Below are 21,930 nucleotides of genomic sequence, written 5' to 3'. Positions count from 1 at the left end.
TTTTGACTACAGATTCTCTCTGCACGCGGTTAGAAATCTGAAACCACAGACTTGACATAAAACAAATATCACTGCAGCATAACAGACGTGTCCATGCACGCTGTCTGCTGGTATGACCAACACAGCTCATTGCTTTTCGTCAAATGAAAGATCTTCGATGCAAACAACTGCAACTCGAAAGCTGCCTGCAGCAGTTGGTAGATCTCTGCTACAACGGGGGATTAAATGAATAGACACGTCTAGACGCTAATGGGCTGGAAACCCAATGAACTGGTGGAACACACTTTATTTACACTCAAAAAACAAGCGGCGACATATACCAGGCAATCTGCTCAAATGTGTTGACATGGCGGCAGCAATGCAACATGGGTCATCTCTCGTGGCTCCTAGAGGCCCCTAAAGAAGGGAGTGATGAGTCGGCGTGCAGTCGATTGGCCTCCCAAATTGACTTAGTAGTACTTTGCTGCAGCAGGATGCAAGATAAGCCGTGGACAGACACAAAGGTGCACACTCACCACTCACATGCCATCGATTGTAGGCCTCTCCTGAGATTCTGAATAAGCGGGTCAGCTCAAAGTAAAATAGACTGTTTGGAAAAAGTTCTGTGGAAAAGTATATTACATAGATCTTTTCCCCAAATGAATAGTGCACATTTGAGAGCTGTAAAGGAGGCTTGTCAGCATGATTTCGTTGGGAAATCAATAGTTGTAAAAAGATTAATTTTTAAGCCTTTTCCTTAAATTTGCCTTTTTTAAGACTTGACACCAAAATCCCATTAATAAAACTGATCCACAGGACGTACCAAAATGATTATCCCTTGGGTTTTAGGACTCATTCCTTCAGCACTTTATAAGTTTACACACAGTGAGGAATGTGCATGATAGTAATGCTCACTGGTGCACAGCTTTCCAAGTTCAGCATGTTTACATGTTCTGTTTGGATTGTAATCGACCTTCCTGTTGGAAAGATAAAGGAACACCCAGATCTAAACATGGTATAACACTGGAGAAACCGTATAAAGGACCGGCAAGTTTCATAAGACGCACGATGTTAAGTGGGGAAATTGACCTGATTAACCACCCGAAAGATTAAATTCATACATATTTTAAACTATAACATAAGAGAATGTAATTTCCATCACAGAGCTTTACATAAACATCAATTGAATGTTGCTGTGTTTTTTCAGGCAAAATGGAAACTGTCAGATGGGTGGGATCATAAACCATCCTCCAGTGGTAGGTGACCTCAGCAACTCTAATTGCTCCTAATTGCTCAAGAGTTCCTGCAGACCAGACAGTTCCCGCAGAGCAGAGCGGTCCAAGCATCTGTGCTGCAAACAGAACAAGAAACGGTAGGTGCTTTTAAGATTTTAACTCCATTAAAGTTTGTCTTCTGCTCGCTTGGTGGCAGGATTATGGGGAATACACAACAAATGCTTTCAACTGATCAAGCTTGACAGGACAGACAGATATCAGTGAATGTACACAGGGGTTGTATCGCCGTCTCCACCACTTGTCCTAACACACAACAAGCGCACCACACAGACTAAACGTAAATGTCCTGTCCACCCCGTACAGATCAGGCACAATGGAAGTGACGGTGCTGGTGGACGGTCTCCCACGTGTGGTCTGTGGCGTCACAGCGGAAACGACGTGTCAAGACGTGGTCATAGCGTTGGCTCAAGCCACGGGTATGTAGATCCGTGGCTCTACGTGGTTAAACGGTCTCATGTCCTGGCGTGCTTAAAAAAAAAAAAAAAAAAAAAAAAAAAAAAAAACACTGTCGTCCTTCCCTTCAGGTCGACCCGGGCGCTACGCGCTGCAGGAGAAGTTCAAGGACTTCGAGCGCTGCATGGCCCCCGATGAACGCCCTCTGGAGACCCTCAAGAAATACGGCGAGCAGGCCAGGGACGTCCGACTCACGCTGCTCCACAACGGACCCTCGGCCTCGGATGACGTCAGCAGGGCAAAGGTCGGCCGATACCAACCCTGCCCGCCGCTGAGAAGGAAAGACGCTGGCGCCAGAACGCGGCGGGGAAGCGGCCCGGCGTGTTTGCATCGCCAAAGCTTGCCGCAGATGTCCTGCTCAAAGCAAGACGCAGAGCACCAAAGCAAAGAGGAGCTGAAGAGGCCTAAAAGGAAGTCCCTGACGCTCATGGAGGAGGCTTGGGAATGGCTGGAGAGTCTGGGGAAAGGGAAGGTCTACAGCACGGCCCGGGACAAGGACAAGAAGGCCGATAAAAGGAGCCGGAACTCGCTGGGCATTTCTCTCACGGTTGACGAAAGTGCCGCAGGGAGCAGCAGCAGTAGCAAAAGGAAAGGCAAAGTCAGGGGTCAGAAAAGGTCAGATCTGGATCATCAAGCTTCCTGCTGCATGGGAAATCAGACGAGGGGGAAAGGAAGCAAACACCTGGACACAAAATCCAACATTTTGTCCGGTTCAAACGATGCAACTGAAGACGAGAAAATGGGTCTGCGAGAAACGATCATACACCAGGTCAGCCGTCTGCAGGCCCTGCAGGTCCAGATAGCTCACGTGGACCAACTGGTTTCGGAGCTCGAGGAGAAACAGGAGGTTGAAAAAGCCCAGCAGGAAGCGCAGCAGAGGATGATTGAAGAGGAGACTGAGCAGATCAAGTTTTGGGAGAACGAGTTAAAGGCGGAGGAGGATTACGAGAAGGATTTGCAACGGCAGTTCCTCCAGTTGAGGGAAACCGCGTCGGAGTGCAAGGCCAAACTGGAGGATTACGGGCGCCAAATGCAGGGGCTCGATTTCAGCGCTGCTCAAAACGCAGCTGAACAAGAGTCAAACGCCGGCGCGGAGATCACAGCCGAGCCAACCGAGGGCCGAGGTCACCAACAATCTGATCCAGGGTGGGAAGTAGACGTGAGCAGGAAGTTCCCGCCCGCAGAGGACCTGAACGCCGCCGTTCACGCTCGAGTTCCTGCCGGCCAGATAAAGGAGCGGCGGCCCACTGGGCCCACCGAGCTGAGGGAGTGGTGGACGCACTGGGCCCGAGCCCAAGACCCCCAATCGCAGACTAAAAAGGCAGCGACTCACCGCTCTGAACTCACCATCTACCTGGGGGGTAAAAAGGTCTGAATTTAAATGGCCACAAACTTTAGTCTGTGAAGAGTAGGGACGCTTCGTTGCGGATTGTAAGTTGCAGCATTTGTTAGTGATTCAATAAATAAATTAAATATTACAGGCTGTGTCTTTTTTTTTACGTTCGTTTTTTTAATAAAAGAAAACAATTCACTATTTGCATTTTCGGCCCCAAGAGAGAAAATGAACATGCCTTTAAGTGAACAGTGTTGATCAACATGAAATACTGAATTATTATTCAAGCATTTAGTTATTATTTTGTCTTTAATAAAAACAAGCTCTCAGAAAATTGCAAAACAGCAAGTGATTTTCATAAAACTTTAATTCAATTGTTTCATTCAAGACCATTAACAAAAGTACATAAGAACCTCTGTTAGTGGTTTAACTGAAACCCTGTGATTGCCAAAATTTAAATTATTTTTTTGACCTCAACTTAATGTGCAGAGCCCAACGAGCTCACCCACCATTTCACCAGCGCTAGATAACTTTTATCCTGATTCTTAACGCTTTAACGGAATTTCTAATACTTTACCTTTCTCATTCTTTAAGTTAAATTTGTTATATTTGAAGGAAAAAAAAAAAAAAAAAAAAAAGAAAGCACACATTACATACAGTATAGTTCAACCCATAGGTTTGGGATGCATATCAGTATTATTTCTTAGAAAAGAAAGCCACCATAAGTTTGTTCTGAATGTTTTGGTGGTTGGTTGGGAACAGAAGATACACCTCATTTTTATGTTTATTCTTTTTTTTTTCATTTTATTTTGCTTGTATTTTTTTTTTTAGGCACCTTACTCTTACTTTATTCAATACTAGCAGATGGGGTTCAAATGGAAAAAAAGCAGAAATATGTGCAAGAAAAAAAAAAAAAATGTATAAAAGAACTGCAGATATAAGATGCCACATGGAATTCTGCACCTGGGAAAGATTGCTGTGGAGAAAGTGAATACCGAAAAGGTATCTAAAGGCTCCAAATTAGTAAAAATAAATCCCATTACATTAACTACATTCGTACACACAAACGTCACACACACACCACGCTTTCACTTCAGCTCTTCAATAAAGCATTTTAAAAACTGCTCAAAAAAACGAGCAGAGAAGAATATTCAGTTTAAGCTCGCACATGAGAAACATGATCCTCCTTATGGAGGGAACTTTTGCTTTGCTTTATGCGTCTTGTAGAAAAGCATACGATAGTGGAAACAATGAAACCATTTAAGTTTCCATGGGGAGAGGAGCAAAAATATGAGGGGGGGGGGGGGGGGGGGGGGGAGAAGAAATGGCCAAGACGCTCAAAGACGCGAGACAGCACCGGGCAAACTACAGGACAGAGAACAGGTGCAGAATTCCAGAAAACAAGAGGGAAAAAAAAGCAGATTCAAAATTATCGGGACAGACAGCCAGAAAGTCATTTCTCTGATTTAGAGGGCCGAGACCCTCAAAAACAAATACCTGCGGTACACACTATGATCACTTCTAGAATACATCACACACGCACGCACACACACCCGCGGACATTGCCTGGATCAAGTACATCGTACATGGGAGACGGGGAACTGGAATGAGAAAAAGTTCCCTCACAGGCATCGAAGGGGACAAAGATTACACATGCCGATAGCCAATTACCGTGCGTGTGCGTGTGTGTGTGTGTGTGAGCGCATGTGTCTTTCTTGCATATGCATCTGTATGTGCGTGCAAGCATGTGTCAAATCAAAATGTCCCCTATCCCCTTCCGGTCACACGTTACGACAGCATCCCACCGATGGAAAGCAGGACGGGGCTGTGTGTTGCTCAGTCAATGACGCCGGGCTGGCGAGTCTTGCGCTCCACATTAAAGCCCTGCATAAAGGGAGGGAGGTTAAAGTGATATTTCATAAGCATGAATCAAATGGAGTTTTATATTATATATTTTGGAATAAAAGGGGCTGAGAATTGCAGTGCTGGCCTGCACGTACCTTTGAATTGTCAGGACCACGAGGCTGTCTCACAATCACCAGGCGTGGAGCGCTGGCGTCGTCGAGGGTGATGCTCTTTAGCCGGTTCACCAGGCGATCCGGGCGCGGGGTTGCCACTGGTTTCGGCCCCTCGCTGCAACGGACACCAAGGAAGTTATTCACAATACAAAAACAAGACGAAAATGGAGAGATGGCAAAGGACTTCAGCGGCAAGAAAAATAATACATCGCTGAGTAATGTGTTCATGATAAGGTAAAAAAAATAGGTCAATTATGGCAAAATTAAAAATCAAAGTATTGCTAAATAGTGGGAATGTTGGGGAGGAGCTTGGCCACAAGGCTGATTATGAACTCTGCTGCTTTTACCTGACTCTGCGTACGTTGCAGGCACTACATTTCCCTGTGCGTTGATTGAGGACGACTGAGAACTCCACCTCATCCCCGGTCTGGAGCTCTAGGCCGTCTTGCACCTCTTTTACATGGAAGAACAGCTTCTTGCTCTCACCAACTTCATATGTGATGAAGCCAAACTGGCGTGGAGAAAAAAACAGAAGTCATTCAGCACAAACGGCACTGGAGTCACTCATCTCCACACTGGAGCTGTGTGATACACGTGAAGTGATGAGCGCCAACGAAACCTACCTGGTCTTTGACGCACTCCACCATCGCTCTGCGCTGAGGGACCACGTTGGAGGCCATCTTCTGTCCAGTTTGGGCCACGGTGCAAACGTGAAACTTCACAAGTTCTCCTTTCTGCAGGCAATCGGCTTTGTTCAACATACCCATGATTCCAAAGGGATAGTTGGAGCCTTTCGTTGCACCTTAAAACGATGCAGAAGTGAGGAGGAGGTTACATCGTAGCCAAGAAACCACGGCTGTATCTGGTCTGCATGAAATTACGTGACACCAACCCTCTTCTGTGATTTCAATGAGCCCTTGGTATTCCGTCTGGGAGGGGTCCACACTACGCAAGGGACGGATGACCTTCCCCATCATCACCGTGGCGTCAACATCCTCGCTAATGCCATTCACTAAAGAGGGGGGTTAAGATAGTTTATATATTCATTTTAGACCAGCCCACCAACAAATGACTTCTTCAAATCAAGCCCCCTCGTACCTGCAGCCACTTTGGTAACCTTCTCGGCACTGACTTTGTTTCCTTTTCCCTTAGAGAGAGTGTACTCCACCGTGTCGCCCAGCTCCAAGTTCTCCAAGTCCCCACACATTTCACTGTGGAAAAAGATTTTTTTTTTTTTAAATAAAAACGTTGACACAGATTTTGATTCTAAATGCCAGATCTTTGGATGCCAATAAGTAAAGCGGAGACCCAAAAACTGAAGGCTCTACCTGTAGTGAAAGAAAATCTCCTGGTCGTGATTTGCAGTCTCAATGAAGCCGAAGTTGTCTTTGAGCGTGGCGACAAACCCGAGCAGTCTCTTGGCGTTTGAGGCATTGCGGTTGAGGACCCGAACGGACACGGCGCTCTGCAGGCCGGTGCGCTTCACTTCGTTGATGCAGAACTCCACCTAGAGGACAACCGTGTTAGCAAGTCATATACATGGGGGGGCACGGTCACCATCATCTGGGTCACTGGGTAGATACCTTGTCTCCAGCCTGTGGGTATCCTCCCCCCTCTATGTCCTTGATATGGTACGGCACCGTGAGCTTCACGCCACAGTCTTCATATGCAATCACTCCTTCCTCGGCCTCCTACAGGGGCGGGCAACAGATTGCATGAGCAGCGCCTCAAAAGATGCAGCCAGGTGGCCCGCGGCAACAAGACACCCGCCTCCGTGCCTCAGACGAATCAGTCAGGGATTCGAGGATATTAGAGGACGGAGAGCAGACAGCCCACACAAGCTGGTGAGATTCTGGTCTACCGCCACAGCTCCGAGTTGCAGGCCGCTGTGCAGACCGGGCGTAATTACCCATCAGCACTGCGGTTTCATTGGGAACACTTCTGCATATTCACTTTTTTTTTTACCCCCTTCCCCCCTCTTATTTGCACCAATTGGCCTTTTCACAGTAAAAAGTACAAGCTGGCCAGGATGATTGCAGAAAATTTACCATTTAATGAGTCTTAAGCCGCTGTGATCGTGCGTTAACCAATTACTATAATGATTTAAAGTGTAAAAATGTCATGTTCATTCAAGTGCATCTGATATTTCCTTTTTATAAAAAAGGATTACAGGGCAAGAGAGACTGGAAGACAACTTCATTAAATGAAGTGGCTTTTCATTTAGAAGGGGACAATGACTCACAGAATTACATGTGTGATACACAAAAAAATACACGCGGCAGATTGTTCCCAAATAAAACTACTGGACAACCGTTTCATTATCATTAATTGTACAGCCATAGAACTCAGTGAGTGCATCTTTTTGTGGGTTAAATCAAAGATCAAAGACCATGCTGTCAACAGGGGAGGTAAAGGAGGCAATCGGGGGGCCGGCAAAGACCAACCTTATCTACAACCTTAACCTTGAAAAATAAGAGAAACAGACACCTGTCAGACAACAAGGCCAGTCAACGTCAAAACTGCAGCATTATTTGTCAGCTTTTCCAAGTTGATTCTTGCTGGTACTAGGAGTTAGTGCAATGTACACACTAGTGGTGTACGGCTAAATAAGTTTGCTTTGAGACTTTAATCGTGAGGCTTCATGCAGAACGTCATAGTCCTACCTTGTCTTTTTTCTAAACCAACAAGGATCATGAAGGTTCATTGGACAAGAAAGAAAAGAGGAAAATTAGAACTAAAAAAAGGACATTTGAAAGCGGGATCTAGTGAGGAGTTGTTTTTTATATGCACTGCCTGGGTTTTTCCACGTACCACACGGTCTGTTTAAAATGGTGCATGATGGTACCTTTTCCTTGGCCTTGGTGGGACTAGCGTTCTTTGTGTTGGTTGCCACAACTTCCTTCTCCACCACACCCATGAAGCGCTGCTCAGACTGGGTATTGAAGGACACCGAGCCCTTGGGCAGCTTCTTGATGCGCACCGCGTGGTTCCTCTGAGCAGACAGCATGTCCTGGGGACATCGGGACAGTCGACTTAGCTTGCAATCAACACATAACCAAAATTGTGCCCGATTAAGTAATGAGACAGAATACATACTTTTGTGAAAAGCTTATAAACAGGACCTACGGGCACAACAGTGAACTCCACTTCATCTGAGATGTGCAGCTGGCTTTCCTCCAGGACTTCACTGAAGTGGAAGAACATCCTGGCGTCCCGGTCGACACACTTGATGAAGCCAAAGCCGTCGCGTATCGCGGCGATCACGCCCTGGAAGAATGAAGGTTCTCTCTTCAGTTTAAAGAATGTGGATGCCCCCGTGTGTAAAGAGGAGCGCCATGATTTATTTTCTTATCACCCACCATTTCACGGGTCTCCTTGGTGAAGTCGAAGGTGTCGGGGAGGATGTCGATGTTGGTGGCCCGCTCCAGCTTGTCCCTGCGGTCGGTGGAGATGTTGAACTGAATGTGGTCGCCCTCCAGAAGGGTCACTTTGGACTTTGTGTCCTTCTCGCCGAACGGCAGCTCCTTGTCGTTGAAACCGATGCGGGAACTGATCCGGCCTGGAAGGGGGTCGTTCTGCGGAATAAGCATTAAGGAAACGCTTTACGGTTCTGCTTAGCGGATATGGGGTCTCGGCTTTAAAGGCAACAGACTTTCTCAAAGGCGTTGTTTAAATAGCCGGACTTGTGAACTCCTTGCCTGGTTTTTGGTGGGGACCTTGGGAATGACCTTGACGACGGTTCCCTCAAACTGCTCAATGCTGATGTCCTCGAAGATCACCGTTCCCTGGGGGAGCAGCCTCACCTCGGTGGCCACCTCTTTGCCCTGCGGCCGAAAGAACGAGGAGCATTAAAAGCGGTACACACACGCACACACACACTTGGCCGTCAAGAGTACGGGGAATTTCCTGCACGGTGGACCCAAAAGCTTTACAGCGCCTACATTTCGGTCCTTGATGGTGAACTCGACGTCGTCCCCGGCCTGCAGAGCCTCAAGGTCACCTTTGAACTCGCTGTAGTGGAAGAAGATCTCCTTCACCACATCGGCCCGCTCAATGAACCCAAAGGCCTCCTGTAAGACAGCGCGTGGGTCAACATAAGAGGCACGGAGTGAGATCCGCCCCAACGGAGGGTTACTTCACTCCAAGGATAGCAAGGACTGGCGAATGTTGAGGCTAAAGCTGCTCAAGTAAAAAGGTTATCCATTAAGTTCTTGTCAATACATCATGGATCTAAATGGCACCAGAAGTACATTATAGTTCAATTCTATTTATAACTACTTTTCTCAACTGTTTAGTCTCGTATTGTTGCAAAGTCACTGTGTCCAATCTGCACCGCAGGACAGGTCCATAAAATGATCAGCAGCACTTACCTTTGTAGCACACACCACACCCTGGCACCTCATCTGCTTTTTCTTCACAAGTTGAATATTACGAGCGCTCACTGCACCAGTACTGAAATGCCAGAAAGGTGAAACGTAAAAAGAGAACGTAAGCTGGGGACTATTAAAGACAAAACTGGCGCAGAGTGAATACTTACTGCTTGTTGGTGTCCATGTAGAAGCTGACTTTGTCGCCCGTGTCCAGGTGGATGTTTCCCTCCACGTCGTCGGGTGTGTATGTAAGGTAGAACACCTCCTGCAGAAAGGGACAGCGGTGTTGAAACAGTTGAGGACATAACCTTTAACCCAAACAAGGGCCCACTCAAAGAAATATCCCTGGTCCATGATCAAATGTTATGATGCCAATGATATTGTCTGTGAAGAGAATTCCTCATTGTCTTTGTTGTTTACATTGATCCTGATGCAAAGTCAAAAGATGCACTTTTCATTGTGCAGCACAGAGGAGCAGACCTGCACCCGCATTGTGTTTTAGAGTGTCAATCATGCGTCTCAGAATGTAAACAACACTTCCCCATTTATGAGACGCCCCGATACACCAGCGGGAGTCCTGGTCAAGAAAGTGTTGCATACGCATATTGGTTTATACGTGGCCATGGCAGCATGGAACCAGGTGCAGGACGCCATTTATCAAAGCGTGGATCCGTTCAGTTTATGTCTTCTGCTCAAGAAGCCATTTAACTACTTTCCGCAGTTCACTGATAAAGCATGCACAAGCGCCTGGACAACCATTCTTTTTCCATTGATTCATCCATCCCGTCAAAAAATAACTTCATTGAACGTTTTCCTTGGGAAAACCAATTGGAACTGTTTATTTACCCAGTTTAATTTATTTTTGACCAACCGGCCATGTCAGTGTGCAATGTAGCAACTTCAGCAAGAAAGATTCAATACGAGTATCTAAAATATGCTTTATATTCCTGCAGCATACTTTAACCTTATTCGTGATTAATATGGACACACTTGCGTTCCCTGGTGCACACAACAGTATTTTTTGAAAAGCCCCCCTGCTGCCACTTACCCCGTTTCTTTCGTAACAAACGCTGCCAGTGGGCGCCTGACCGGGCGCCGACTTCCCGTCCAAGTGGACCGGGATTGCGGAGACAACCTGTGGAAAGGAAGGAGGAGGAAATGGCAGACAGAGGCCGTTAGCGTGATGCTTTCCCAATCCAAGGTTGAACATTAATCGTAAATGCAAAGCCCGACTAAATAGCTCTAGACATGTGATGGATGAAATGAGTAAAAAGTAACAGGTAGAGGCATTATGTGTGTGCACATTTTAATCTTTCAAGACCTGTACATGTAAGAGACTAGTGCTCTACACTGGCTGCTGTTTTAGCATTAGCATTAACAATACATTTACAAACTAAGTCATATTAATCACTTAAACATTTGTTCTACAGATATTCAGCACCTCCAGCAAACATCAGCACAACAAGCAAATATGTAATCTATATGTTTTCTACATCTTAGTTTAGGTTATTCCTTTAATTCAAATGCAGGATTGGGAGGCGGGGACCCTGTTTAACGACATCCCCTAGCCGAAAACAACACAACACAATGGGCCGTATAAAATGTTCAATTGACAGACAACGACAGAACCAAAAATAAAATGGTGTTCCTTAACTGGATGAATATAACCATGCAGCACAGTAAAGGGATAGGCGTGCAGGTCTGGCCCCACCTGGCCCGAGATGCGCTCCTCTGGCAGCACCTCTGGCTTTATCTTTAGCAGCTTCACTGCTATGGGCTTGCCAGTGCGCCTGTCAGAGGATACCTCAAACTCTACATCATCTGGGCACAGAGAGAGGAAACAAAACGTGAGCACAGGTTCCCTTTTAAGTTGGGCCATTTGATCGATGTCACGAGTCCGAGGGCGCTCACCTCCTATTTTAAGCTCCTGCAGGTTGCCGTTGTACTGGGAGCAGTGGAAAAATAAGCGAGCCTGACGCTCTGAGCACTGAATGAACCCGTACGACGTCAGCAGCTTCTCCACCAAACCAGTCTCTCGGATGCCGGGTCCCGTGCCGTTAGCGTACGCAGTGTGCCCATTGTTATGGAGCATGCCTGGGTCAAAACTCATCTGTTGGCGGGGGGGCGGGACAGAAGAGGACAAGCAAGCGTTAGAATACATCCAGTAGTGGAACAATATGGAGCAGAAAAGGTTGCAGTTTGAGAGGCCGGCGTATGATGACAATCGTACAAAAAAAAAAAAAAAAAAAATTGAATCTAAAGGAGAAAGACTTAAGACGTGCAGATACAGCAAACTTCAGAAGGAAGTGAAGGGGGGGGGGGTCGGACAGGGGCAATATACGTAATGCCTGCATTGAATTTACAAAATCATTTATACCCTTCACCGATTACCAAAATAATGATCTGCGTAGAACTGGTCCAACTTCAAGTGTCATGCACCTGGAAACCACTGAATAGGTGACGGGGCCCAAATGACCAACAGACAGACAGAACATGTCATGCAATTCTGGTTAAAACTAACAAGACACTGAAAAACTGTTCACCTCTCCTCTGCTAACCGACCAGTGAACAACAACAGAATCCGTTTGTCACTCTGCACGCCGCTACACGCCATGCTGTTAGCCACAACAAAGTCAGGGCGGGCGGCCCGGACATGCCCCCTTACTGATCTCTGATACAAGGGGGTCCGCTTGTGTTTTTTACTTCCTGGCTGGGGGCGGCAGGAGAAGGAGGAGGAGCGGGGGACGGGCACGGTGGAAGTAGACGGGGCGGCGTCGGTGTTGCGAGCTACTGGGGGTTCTGAGGAGCCCCTCTCCATTCCGCTCACTGGGGGTAGCGCCTGAATATGCTGGTGGGGGGAGGGGACAAGGAGCATCGGCACACGCCTTTACCAGACACCACAAGCCTTTAGTCGGTGATCGGACGTGGTTTCACACAACACACAGTGACTGGAGGCACACATTTATTTACACATTAAAGCGCATCGCAACCAAACCTAAAAACAACGAGCCCCAAGAATCCCACGGGGCCTCCATGTAAAAGGATCTGCAGCAGTCAACGTCCATCCATCAAAAGCACATACTAGCGTACCGAGAGAGGAGGACCACAGAGACACTACGGTAAACTAAAAACAAGTGAAGGGGTTCGAGTGGAGCGAATGCAACTCAAGGTTGAGTGAAGTAAAACTGGTGGAAGACTGAGGACTGGAAATGCAAATGAGGTCAGAGGTACATCTACAGTGGATGGAGTTGGTGATGGTCATGTTATGAGAAAGGAGGGGGGGGGTCCCAGAGCAGCCTCTTCTGTTAGGCCATTTTCTGCACTGCTTTAACAAAAGCCATAAACAAAATACGGAGGTCTTTCACGATTCAATGGCTGTAAACACAACAAATTAAGGAGACGCAAGCCTGAGCATTTGGTTTGGATGCATTGGCAGCGATTTCGCGCAAAAATGTACATAAATATAACAACAATAACTAGTCTGACCCGTCAGAGCCTTTTCAAAGTAAAAACAGGGTTGAAAATGTTTAAGGGTCTTTGGGCCTTGAAAAAGTCAAAATTTCCACCATCCAAGGCAGCAGATCAGCCCTCACCCTGCAACCACACAGCTGACAAGAGGCTAGTCTCTGGAGCCCGGAGAGGATGAAGGAGATTAGGCCATTCACAACAGAGAGAGATGCAGGGCAAGAAGGGCGGATGGGTGCTCGATGGGGGTGGAGCACGTAGAAAAGGAGGTGGGAAGGTGGCACTTACGGATCGGCCATATGGCGACAGGCTGAGTCCGACGGGGGAGGTGCTGCTCAGGTCAGCGCTAACGAACGCGGTGGGTGGCGACGCAGGCAAGGTAAACTCAACAAAGCCTTTCCAGGGGCTGCCCATATTTTCCCATAAACTCAGACCGAACTTGCTCAAGCACCCGATCTCTTGTGTGAATATTGGTTTGTTTTTGCTGGTTAAGCGCTATTTGTTTCTTTTTTTTTTATGTAACCACCCAATGACACACCGCTGGATGTCTGCAAGGGTGAAGAGAGGAACAAACATAACGGGTAAGGCAGATAGGTCAGCCAGTGTGCCAAGTGTCAAACAAAAACAAAAGGAAATAGCTGTGCGCTCGCATCTCCCAGGGAGGGGAGTTGAAAACAAATGCACTGACAAAACTATAAAAAAGAACTTTAAAAATCGACAAAAGTGGAAGGAAAGAAAAAGGGTGCAGGCCGGGTGCGAGGAAGGCTATTAAACAACTGTCCACTAAATCGAATAACCAGGTCAACTGTTTGGAGGTGGTGGCGGCTCCATTGAGGCTTCATCCGCACTCCTCCGTTTATTTTAAAACAAAAAACGCCCACACTGAGGTCCCGCCATCGTTTGAAGCGATCTGTATCCAAACGGAAACCTTTGCGAACGCGTATCGCATGGCCGTTGTTGTACACGGGGCATGAACCCGACGGTGTAAAGAGGAAGACCACGATACACGCACTGCAGCTGGTTCAGTTGCGGAAAATTTGGCGCAGAACAATGGCTAAAAGAGCAGAGAGATTCTCTGCTTGGAACGACGAGGCTGAAAGTTAACCGGGAGGACAACATGGACACAGCGGTGCAAATACAGACTGAGCCGATGATGAGTAATAATAATAATAATAATAATAATAAATGCAGAGTTCAACTCCGCTGGTATAGACAACAAAGCAAGTAATGCTTGAAAGTGGTTCTGTGTTAAAATGAATCCCTGGTAGAGCTGCGGTTTGTTTTCTTCCTGGAAGGAGTCACGTAATAAGAGACAAATCAGGAAAAGCATCTCACGAACCAATCAACTGCCACAATGCAGTTTTGGGTGTGATCCTTTCCAAACGTTTCAGACCGTCCACACAAAGCAAAATCGCCGGCGCTTTCAAACGGATCCGTTTCTCTGTGCTAGAGAACGCCGGCATAATGGGAGTGCTCAGCGGAAACGTTTTGAACATGTAGTGTGGACGAAGCCTCAGCTGGATAAAGTCAAGGACGGCCATATCTAGCAAACAGAAACGTAGAGGTCAATGACAAACTCTACTCGGTATTACAAAACAAACCCAATACAGCTCGAGTGGTGGACTGGGTTTTAAAATCAGCACCTGAAAATAGAGAACCCCATACTTTAATTGTCGAGGCCACAAATCCAGATAGACGCTAAGAACAAAAAAAAAAAAAGGAATAGTAAAAACCGCGACAAGCATATCTGTTTGCTTGAACAACGTCCGACTCGGTTATTCTGGTTCAGTGACAAAAAACAAACAAAACGAAAAGACAAGCCCAGCATTGCTGCCAAAAACAAGCAGCAGGAAAATCAGAACTTCACAATCCATTTGTATATTAAGGCGCACAAAACTGGATTTTACTAATTCCACCCAACTTGGGATTTCAATTTTCTCTGAATTGAGCCCTACACTGTGAAACATTCAAAACGTGATGGCTTTAACATGACAGACCCACCTTTATTTGTCGTCTCGAATCTTGAAATTCTCTGGATCTTGATGTCTAGGCAGTTCCTGCAGATCTCGTCACGCACAGTGTAACACACATACACACACACACACAAACAAACAAACACAAGCGCAAACACACACGTTACAAGTTTCTGGCACAAGGTCTAGATGGTTGCATAAAGCAAAAAAAAGGGGGGGAGATATCTAGTGCCAAAAACACAGAAAAGGCAACGGCAGGTGCAATAATTCCGCCTACAAAGAAAAATAACAACAAAAACAGAGGAGTCGAGAAAAGGGGAAAGATGGCGAGGAAACTATGGGGAGGGAAATAAAACTAGCATATAGCAGCCCACTCCACACCCCGGTGGTGAGTCAGTGGTGTGGTGAGGATGAGGAGGGCTAGGAGCAGCGTTGGGACGTGTGCTTGTTCAAAGCTGTTGAGTAGGCACAAACTTCTGGTTTCAGATCAGTTAAGTCTTCTCAGAATATGCTTGGGCGCAGGATTGCTTCTCTTCTATGTTTCAATTGGGCCGACGTGCGTCTTCTTTGGTCGTTTCAGGATTTGGTTGCTTCGTGTGTTTTTAAAACCCCTTGAAGTGATCCGTTGGTTTTTCTACGCGTGTTCAGTGGTGCAACTTTTGCTTGTTTCGGGAAGGTTTGTCTTCGGTTTCCTTGTGGTGATCTGAACTTGAAGCAGTTGCGGATGGTACAAAAATTCAGTTCCGTTTCACTTCATACTGTTGAGGGGGAAAAGCACATTATTGTTAGCCGAGCAGAATTAAAAACTTGACAAAGTTTGAGTTTATGAAAAAGTGTTTCTGCAATGAGGCTGTTACATTTAATTTCACTGTAAACTAAGGAAAACAAGAATGAGGAACAGTGGCCCGATTTTGATACAAAATTCATTCATTCAAGAATTAAAAAAAAAAAGATGCTACACGGCTGGTTCTGGCCCAAATCCCACGATGCCGCCTGGCTGACAGGAAAGCACGAGTCAGGGACTTTCCAGTCAAGTTTGTGCATACCTTCAGTATAGTTATGGCCGCATTTCTAGACTAAAGCTCCTTTTGTTTTTTTCTTGTCCCACCTGTCCAACAGTTTGTCACATATGTCATGTTGAGCGTGCAGCTCAACAACCATGAGTTACATTTGTGCGTGTTCTCAGTGTGCGTATTTTGTTAGAAACTCTAAGTAAGAGCAGAGTGTCGTTGACCTAAATATACAGCTTTGAAAACAAGCTGGGTGAGTCAACCGAGACACATGATATCTATTCAGCTGTGAATGTGTTGCGACAGCTCCCATTTCATACACTTTGCAAAAAGGCAAATTACAATGTTTTAGAATTGTGCAAAGTGGACTTCTAACATGAGGCGTCTTATTGGATATTCATATACAGGTGTCATACCCAGACACCTGGGCTTTGTTTACACGCGAGAGGTCTGGATGAAAAGTAGACCGAAGCTGTACAACACAGTGCCAGTACAAATAAACCAGTCAGTTATCCCATGAAGGATTGCTTAAGTGTGTTAAAGGTTATGAGCAACGGACATGGGACGACTGTCCCGTGAAAAAACAACCTCGGGGGAAGAGATGGGTTCCTCTATTCGCGGTTTTCCCCTTTCCAGCCTTTGGTGACGCACTAACAGCAGAAAACCACGGCCCACCCACCGAAGGACCAGTACCGATTGGCCATCGGCGCTTCCTAAACGAGCGCAAGGAATTGGGATCCAGTTATTCAGCAATCGTTAAAAGAACGGAGACGCATGCGCCGTGTAGAAGGCCCCAGTCCCGACAGCGAGGGTCTGACGAACCCCCGGGCGGAGCCTCCAGGCGCGCTTCCGCGGACCCGCCGGCGCAGCGCCGGTCCGGAGCCGAACAACAGCCGCGCTGACAGAACCGGCCACGTGACTCCGGAGCGATCCGCCACACTCAGCCGGACCGGCAAACATGGCCGAGGCCAACACTCTGCAGCACGAACGTCACATATCAGCTTGCTTGATCTACAACACCTCAAAAAACACGTGCCCGAACAATCGAAAATGAGTCGCGTGTCGTTATTTTACAGCTTGCCAGTGACGTAACGTTACACGGGGAATGGCGAGGAGACGTTTAAATTATAGAAATCACATCATCTTAATGACCTTGCGTGGACGATCACACGCAGACAAATTAACATCTCGCTAACGCCGCAAACAATCATTAGAGTACCGGGCGTTTCCGATGTGTAAATGTACTTCAATCAATCCACTGCGACAGTGTCATTGCGCATCAAAGTTAGCAAGCTAACAATAGCTCGGAGTGGTTAGCACCGCCGGCTAACGGTTTGGGCTAACGTTAAGTTAACGTTAGCTTATTATTTGGGGTTTATCTAGAGTACGTGGCGTTGGTCCGAGCAGAAGTTTGCATAAAGTAAAGACACAATCGTGGTGTTGGTTTACACGGACAGGTGTCTGCTAAGATCCAACACAACGAGTGGTGGTTTTATTCTAAAACAATTACCCTTAAAAGAAATGATTTGACTCTCGCAAAAACAATGGGACGTCGCGACAAACTCGACACCGGCATTTAACTGATTTTTTTTTTTTTTTTAAAAGACACATGGCCGTGGTGGTATTCAACGTGAACTGGGTATGTGTTGCACATAAAAGACACCGAATAGCGTTATCGGGTCTTACAGCACGAGGATGGAACAACAAAGAAGCTACGTTAAAAGGAGCGCACGCCTATCTGCCCAATTACGACGCCTGGTGCGAATGTTTAGACGCATCCAGCTCACAAAAGCGGCGCAGCTCTCGTACCACTAACATCTTTCGGATATGCGGAGTTGTTTATCGGCCTCGGTAACAATGTTGCTAGGCCGTTCGCAATGCTAGGTGGCTAGCGTGCTCGCTGCCGGACTCCTTGGTCCTTGAGTGGTGATTTATGGTGAGGACACGACCCACCCAGGCCCGAGCCCTCTGTATGACTAAAACCTATATAACCCGTTCAATTTCGAAGACCCACCAGATAAAACAGATACATACAGTCCGATGCAACTCATGCTAATGTTTGAAATTTACTCTGAAACGGCAAAATGAATAAAACTTACCCCAACAGCTTTCAGCACTGTCACCAGCGCCGCTAGAAGCAGCACGGCACATTACGTAGTGATTAGGGAGGCAGTTATCGCGATATTTGACAACGTCGGGACGTCCAACGCGCGTTTAACGGAGAGAGCGGCCGACGCCGCGGAGCTGCTGATGACTGACCCCCGTTTGTTGTTCCCAAATGACCCGGACCTGCCATTTACTCTCACTTCAGTTATTCACTCCTCTGATTTTGACTTTAACTGCTTAAGTACTATTCTTAAATATGCTCATAAGATACTTAACAAACAGACAAGAAGACAAACATCTTCATCAATTTAATACCAAATGTGTTAATATTTCAAAATATATATTGATTTGAAATCCCGCCGTTACTTGATTTCTATAAATATAATTAAAGAAAATTATCAAAAATATTCACCATATTCGTATTCGGTTTGCCGTGAGATGGGTATTAAAGCAGCAACGCAGCCATGGTTTAGAATTAATTCTGAATTCATTATCCAACAACGCAATTTACTCAGCAACAATGATTTAACATGCTTTATCTAAAATAAACTCCAACACATTGAGACAAATTCGAAAACAAATTTAGAAAGCAACAACTAAAAAAACATTCTGTGTCATGGCAGTTCTCTGTGGCCAGAACCTAAAAGATGCACTTTGTATTTGTCAAAACTGTCTGTGTGATTTTAATGGGTGTATTTGAAACCCGTGATCTATTTGTATCATTTGAAAGGCTGCAATCCTACAGCTATGTCGGTATTTATTAAATCAATCTCCCAATTGCTGCTGTCCGACGCCCACTGGTCTCTCCAGTAGGCGGCGCTGTACACCTTCAACTCGGTGTGCGGCCCCGAGCGGATGCGGAAGTGACGTCATCGTCCAGCCTAACACGGAAGCGATCCACAGCAACAAAACAGAAGGACACATCAAGTATTTAGACGTAGTGTACTTATTCTGTGTTACTACCGTTTTTCCCCCGAAGCCCCGCGCTATTACACAGGCGAATAAAAGGGCGTTGCAGCGGCAAGTAGCGCGCGCACAGGACGTGACGGTGTCCAGCATGGCCTGCACTATGGACAAGGTGCTGGGCGATGCCCGGACCCTCCTGGAGAGGCTGAAGGAGCACGACCTGGCAGCGGAGGGGCTGATCGAGCAGTCCGGGGCCCTGAGCCAGAGAGTGCAGGGCATGAAGGAGGTGGGGAATGCGCTCCCCGATAAGGTACGGCCGAGCAACGTCAACGGTACACGGTGCTGCTCAAAATAAATCCTCCATTTCTCGTACGTGCATGCTTAGGAAAACCACAGCCATGGTAATTTAATTGGATTTGACTGACAGAGATTTCCTTTGATACGTTGCTCTCTTTTTGGTGCAACTCTTGAATAATTTTTCCAACAACCTTAACATATCGTGAATGTCATGGACATCTTTCGACTTCTGCAGTATGTTGTCTTCTTGTTTGTCAACTCTTTATTACAGTGTTCATATGCTCATCTTCACACTTAATATTCCTATGATTCAATGTTAAAACCCTGGCCTCATGACGCTCTTTCGTCTCAGCACACAGAAGAAACTTCAGAAATTCAGGAGCTGCTAAAATTCAAGCCCCATGTGCTTCTGGCACAGGAAAACACCCAAATCAAGGACCTACAGCAGGAGAATAAAGGTACGAGAGAGAAAAAACTGACCTGCTATTTGCACAGCTGCTGTTTGACATCTTTGCAAACGTTGTTTGTGACTGTGTCTACAGAACTGTGGTTATCTCTGGAAGAACACCAGTACGCGCTGGAGTTGATCATGGGCCGATACCGCAAGCAGATGCTGCAGCTGATGATGGCCAAGAAGGAGCTGGACACCAAACCCGTGCTCAGCCTTCACGAGAACCACGCCAAAGTACGCTGGCCGCGATGACAGTTGTGATGAAATTGCACTTTCTTGTTTCTTGTTCTTCTGGGTTTGTATCCTTATGGTTGAAATGCACTCATCGAAAGTCGCTTTGGATAAAATAATAATTCAATCACGTGTAATGTTCAAATTCCTTGTCATTTGTGGGTTAGGATTTACTTTAAGGATTCATTTGCGAACGGTGAAAAATATGTTGATGTATATGTTAAAGGTCTGTGTGTTTTTTGACTGTTCCCAAGGAGGTGCAGAGTCAGGTGGAGCGGATATGTGAGATGGGCCAGGTGATGAGAAGAGCAGTGCAGGTGGACGACCAGCACTACTGTTCTGTTGCAGAGAGGCTCGCCCAGCTGGAGGTAAGCACAGTGCTTCCGCAGAATATGGAACATATTATATATATTTGTCTTAATTCAAAGACGGAAACTCTGTCTCCAGTGGAAATATAGCTACACGTAATTATAAACCTGCGTTTTATTGTGATAAATATACCATAAATAACAAGTAATCGCTTTAGAAAGCGTGTATTTTAGTTTTGTGTTTAAAAAAAAAAATACAATTAATTAACACACATTTGGGTTGAACATGTTGAACATGCGACTCTTACTGCTGTCCTCGTGCACTCCAACTCTCCATCATTTGACGGCTGTGTTTGAAGTGGCAACAATCTCCCCACATTTAGCCAGGACGTTTTCTAAACCACTGTCTTTAGGGACACAGTGGTGGTCCTCTGCAGATTGTGGGCCACGCAGGGTAACGTTAGATGTTGAGATGGGAGTAGCCTAGCAGCTAGCTTAGCCTAGCAGTAAGTAAAGTGGTCCGTTTGCCACTCGTCTCCCTTCTGTTTTACACGCGGACGAATTCCTCTGCTGTATGTCGCACCTCTGTATTTTTTACTTCCAATGCAAAAAGCGCTCTCCATCTTTAACTACCGTCTCGGTCCCTCCAATCTAATAATTCCAAAGCGTTAACAGCCCTGTCACGTAGACATACAATACATGATTGCACTATTTTGGATACAAATTGTCTTCCTCCCAGAACTTCACCCGGACAATTTTCTGAAAATAATGATGCCGTTTTTCTGTCCTGCTTAGATTGAGAATAAGGAGCTGCGGGACCTTCTGGCCATCAGCAAGAGCTCTGTGAAGGCAGCGAGAGAAGAAAGCAGCCAGCCGACAGCAGCGCCGCCCCCTCAGCCGGGGCCCCACGAGTGACATGAACAGCTTCTGTGTGACCCGCGGTCAGGGCAACGAGTCGTTTGATCATCTACCGCATTGACCACATTATTGTTATTATTCTTGACACACGGTGTAATACAGTCAAATCACAGGACATTGGTTTTTGTAGCAAAGGCCACTTAAATGCACCGTTGAGGCTGTCCGATGCATTTAGCAGCAGGCGTATCTGGATGAGAGCTATTGAGCAAAGACAAGTTTCCTGTCTAAGGACACATTTTCTACCTCTTTGGTGCCCCTTTGCTGTTAACACTCACAACACGTTACGTACTCATAACTACCACTACTATGAGTTCACTTGAAGTCCATTGAGAAGCCAACTTGTAGTTCGCACCATTCAAAGAGGCCGTGCTCGTCAATAAGTCTGTCAACAAGATGACTTTTGGGCTGTTTCACAGTTTTCCTGCTGAGTGAATCGTTTGTACCTGATTATCATGTAGTGAATTTGATACTTTTGTCAGTCTGTTTGTAAAACTCACATAGGTGTCCCAGGTGATAGCACATCTTTTTTCAAAGGTAACACTTTTAAAACATGCCAAGTTTTCAAATTGTATGTGTCAGATATTATATATTGTCATCTCAGGAAACCAGTGTTAATTAGGGGGAACGTGCTGTATGTAAAAACAGTAAATAGCTGTGACGTCACAGCTATTTACTGATGTGTATCAAAAAAAATTCATTCATAAACTCTTCAATACATTTGCAATAAAATGTTTGTGTGAATTGTCTCTCTGCTACATCGTATGTAGACATTCAATACTTGAGCCGAGTTCTATATGTCCTTACCGCCAGATGGCGA

At 46.1% G+C, this 21,930-nt stretch overlaps 3 protein-coding genes across 36 annotated transcripts; 2 read left to right on the top strand and 1 right to left on the bottom strand.

Moving 5' to 3' along the window:
- Positions 1-1,578: 1,578 nt before the first annotated feature.
- On the top strand, positions 1,579-3,702 carry rassf11 (Ras association domain family member 11). Its single transcript, XM_078086086.1, has 2 exons — positions 1,579-1,690; positions 1,799-3,702. Exons 1-2 carry the CDS (start codon positions 1,588-1,590, stop codon positions 3,100-3,102), a joined length of 1,407 nt encoding a protein of 468 aa, XP_077942212.1. The 5' UTR covers positions 1,579-1,587; the 3' UTR covers positions 3,103-3,702.
- On the bottom strand, positions 3,410-18,213 carry csde1 (cold shock domain containing E1, RNA-binding). 34 transcript variants are annotated; one of them, XM_078085860.1, is made up of 24 exons: positions 17,996-18,159; positions 14,915-15,644; positions 13,202-13,461; positions 12,114-12,296; positions 11,360-11,558; positions 11,160-11,269; positions 10,497-10,583; positions 9,616-9,713; positions 9,449-9,530; positions 9,020-9,148; positions 8,777-8,902; positions 8,438-8,653; positions 8,175-8,345; positions 7,924-8,088; positions 7,742-7,753; positions 7,523-7,540; positions 6,662-6,769; positions 6,407-6,585; positions 6,177-6,289; positions 5,971-6,090; positions 5,702-5,880; positions 5,426-5,589; positions 5,061-5,193; positions 3,410-4,944 (listed from the first exon to the last, which is right to left on the bottom strand). In XM_078085860.1, exons 3-24 carry the CDS (start codon positions 13,325-13,327, stop codon positions 4,897-4,899), a joined length of 2,766 nt encoding a protein of 921 aa, XP_077941986.1. In that variant the 5' UTR covers positions 13,328-13,461; positions 14,915-15,644; positions 17,996-18,159; the 3' UTR covers positions 3,410-4,896. The 34 variants fall into 34 exon arrangements, with proteins under 34 accessions (XP_077941986.1, XP_040050440.2, XP_077942019.1 ...); XM_040194506.2 differs by lacking the exon at positions 12,114-12,296 and having other exon boundaries at positions 9,449-9,539; positions 11,103-11,269; XM_078085893.1 differs by lacking the exon at positions 12,114-12,296 and having other exon boundaries at positions 11,103-11,269.
- Positions 18,214-18,651: 438 nt separating this feature from the next.
- sike1 (suppressor of IKBKE 1) lies at positions 18,652-21,854 on the top strand. Its single transcript, XM_040194518.2, has 5 exons — positions 18,652-19,218; positions 19,558-19,663; positions 19,748-19,890; positions 20,142-20,255; positions 20,991-21,854. The coding sequence occupies exons 1-5, from the start codon at positions 19,060-19,062 to the stop codon at positions 21,108-21,110; spliced, it is 642 nt and encodes a 213-aa protein (XP_040050452.1). The 5' UTR covers positions 18,652-19,059; the 3' UTR covers positions 21,111-21,854.
- The last annotated feature ends 76 nt before the right edge of the window (positions 21,855-21,930 follow it).

Source organism: Gasterosteus aculeatus, chromosome 2 (genome assembly GCF_964276395.1).
Source record: "Gasterosteus aculeatus chromosome 2, fGasAcu3.hap1.1, whole genome shotgun sequence".
NCBI classification, from domain to species: Eukaryota; Metazoa; Chordata; class Actinopteri; order Perciformes; family Gasterosteidae; genus Gasterosteus; species Gasterosteus aculeatus.
The sequence above is the reverse complement of the archived record's forward strand: the minus strand, read 5'-3'. Positions and strand labels throughout refer to the sequence as shown.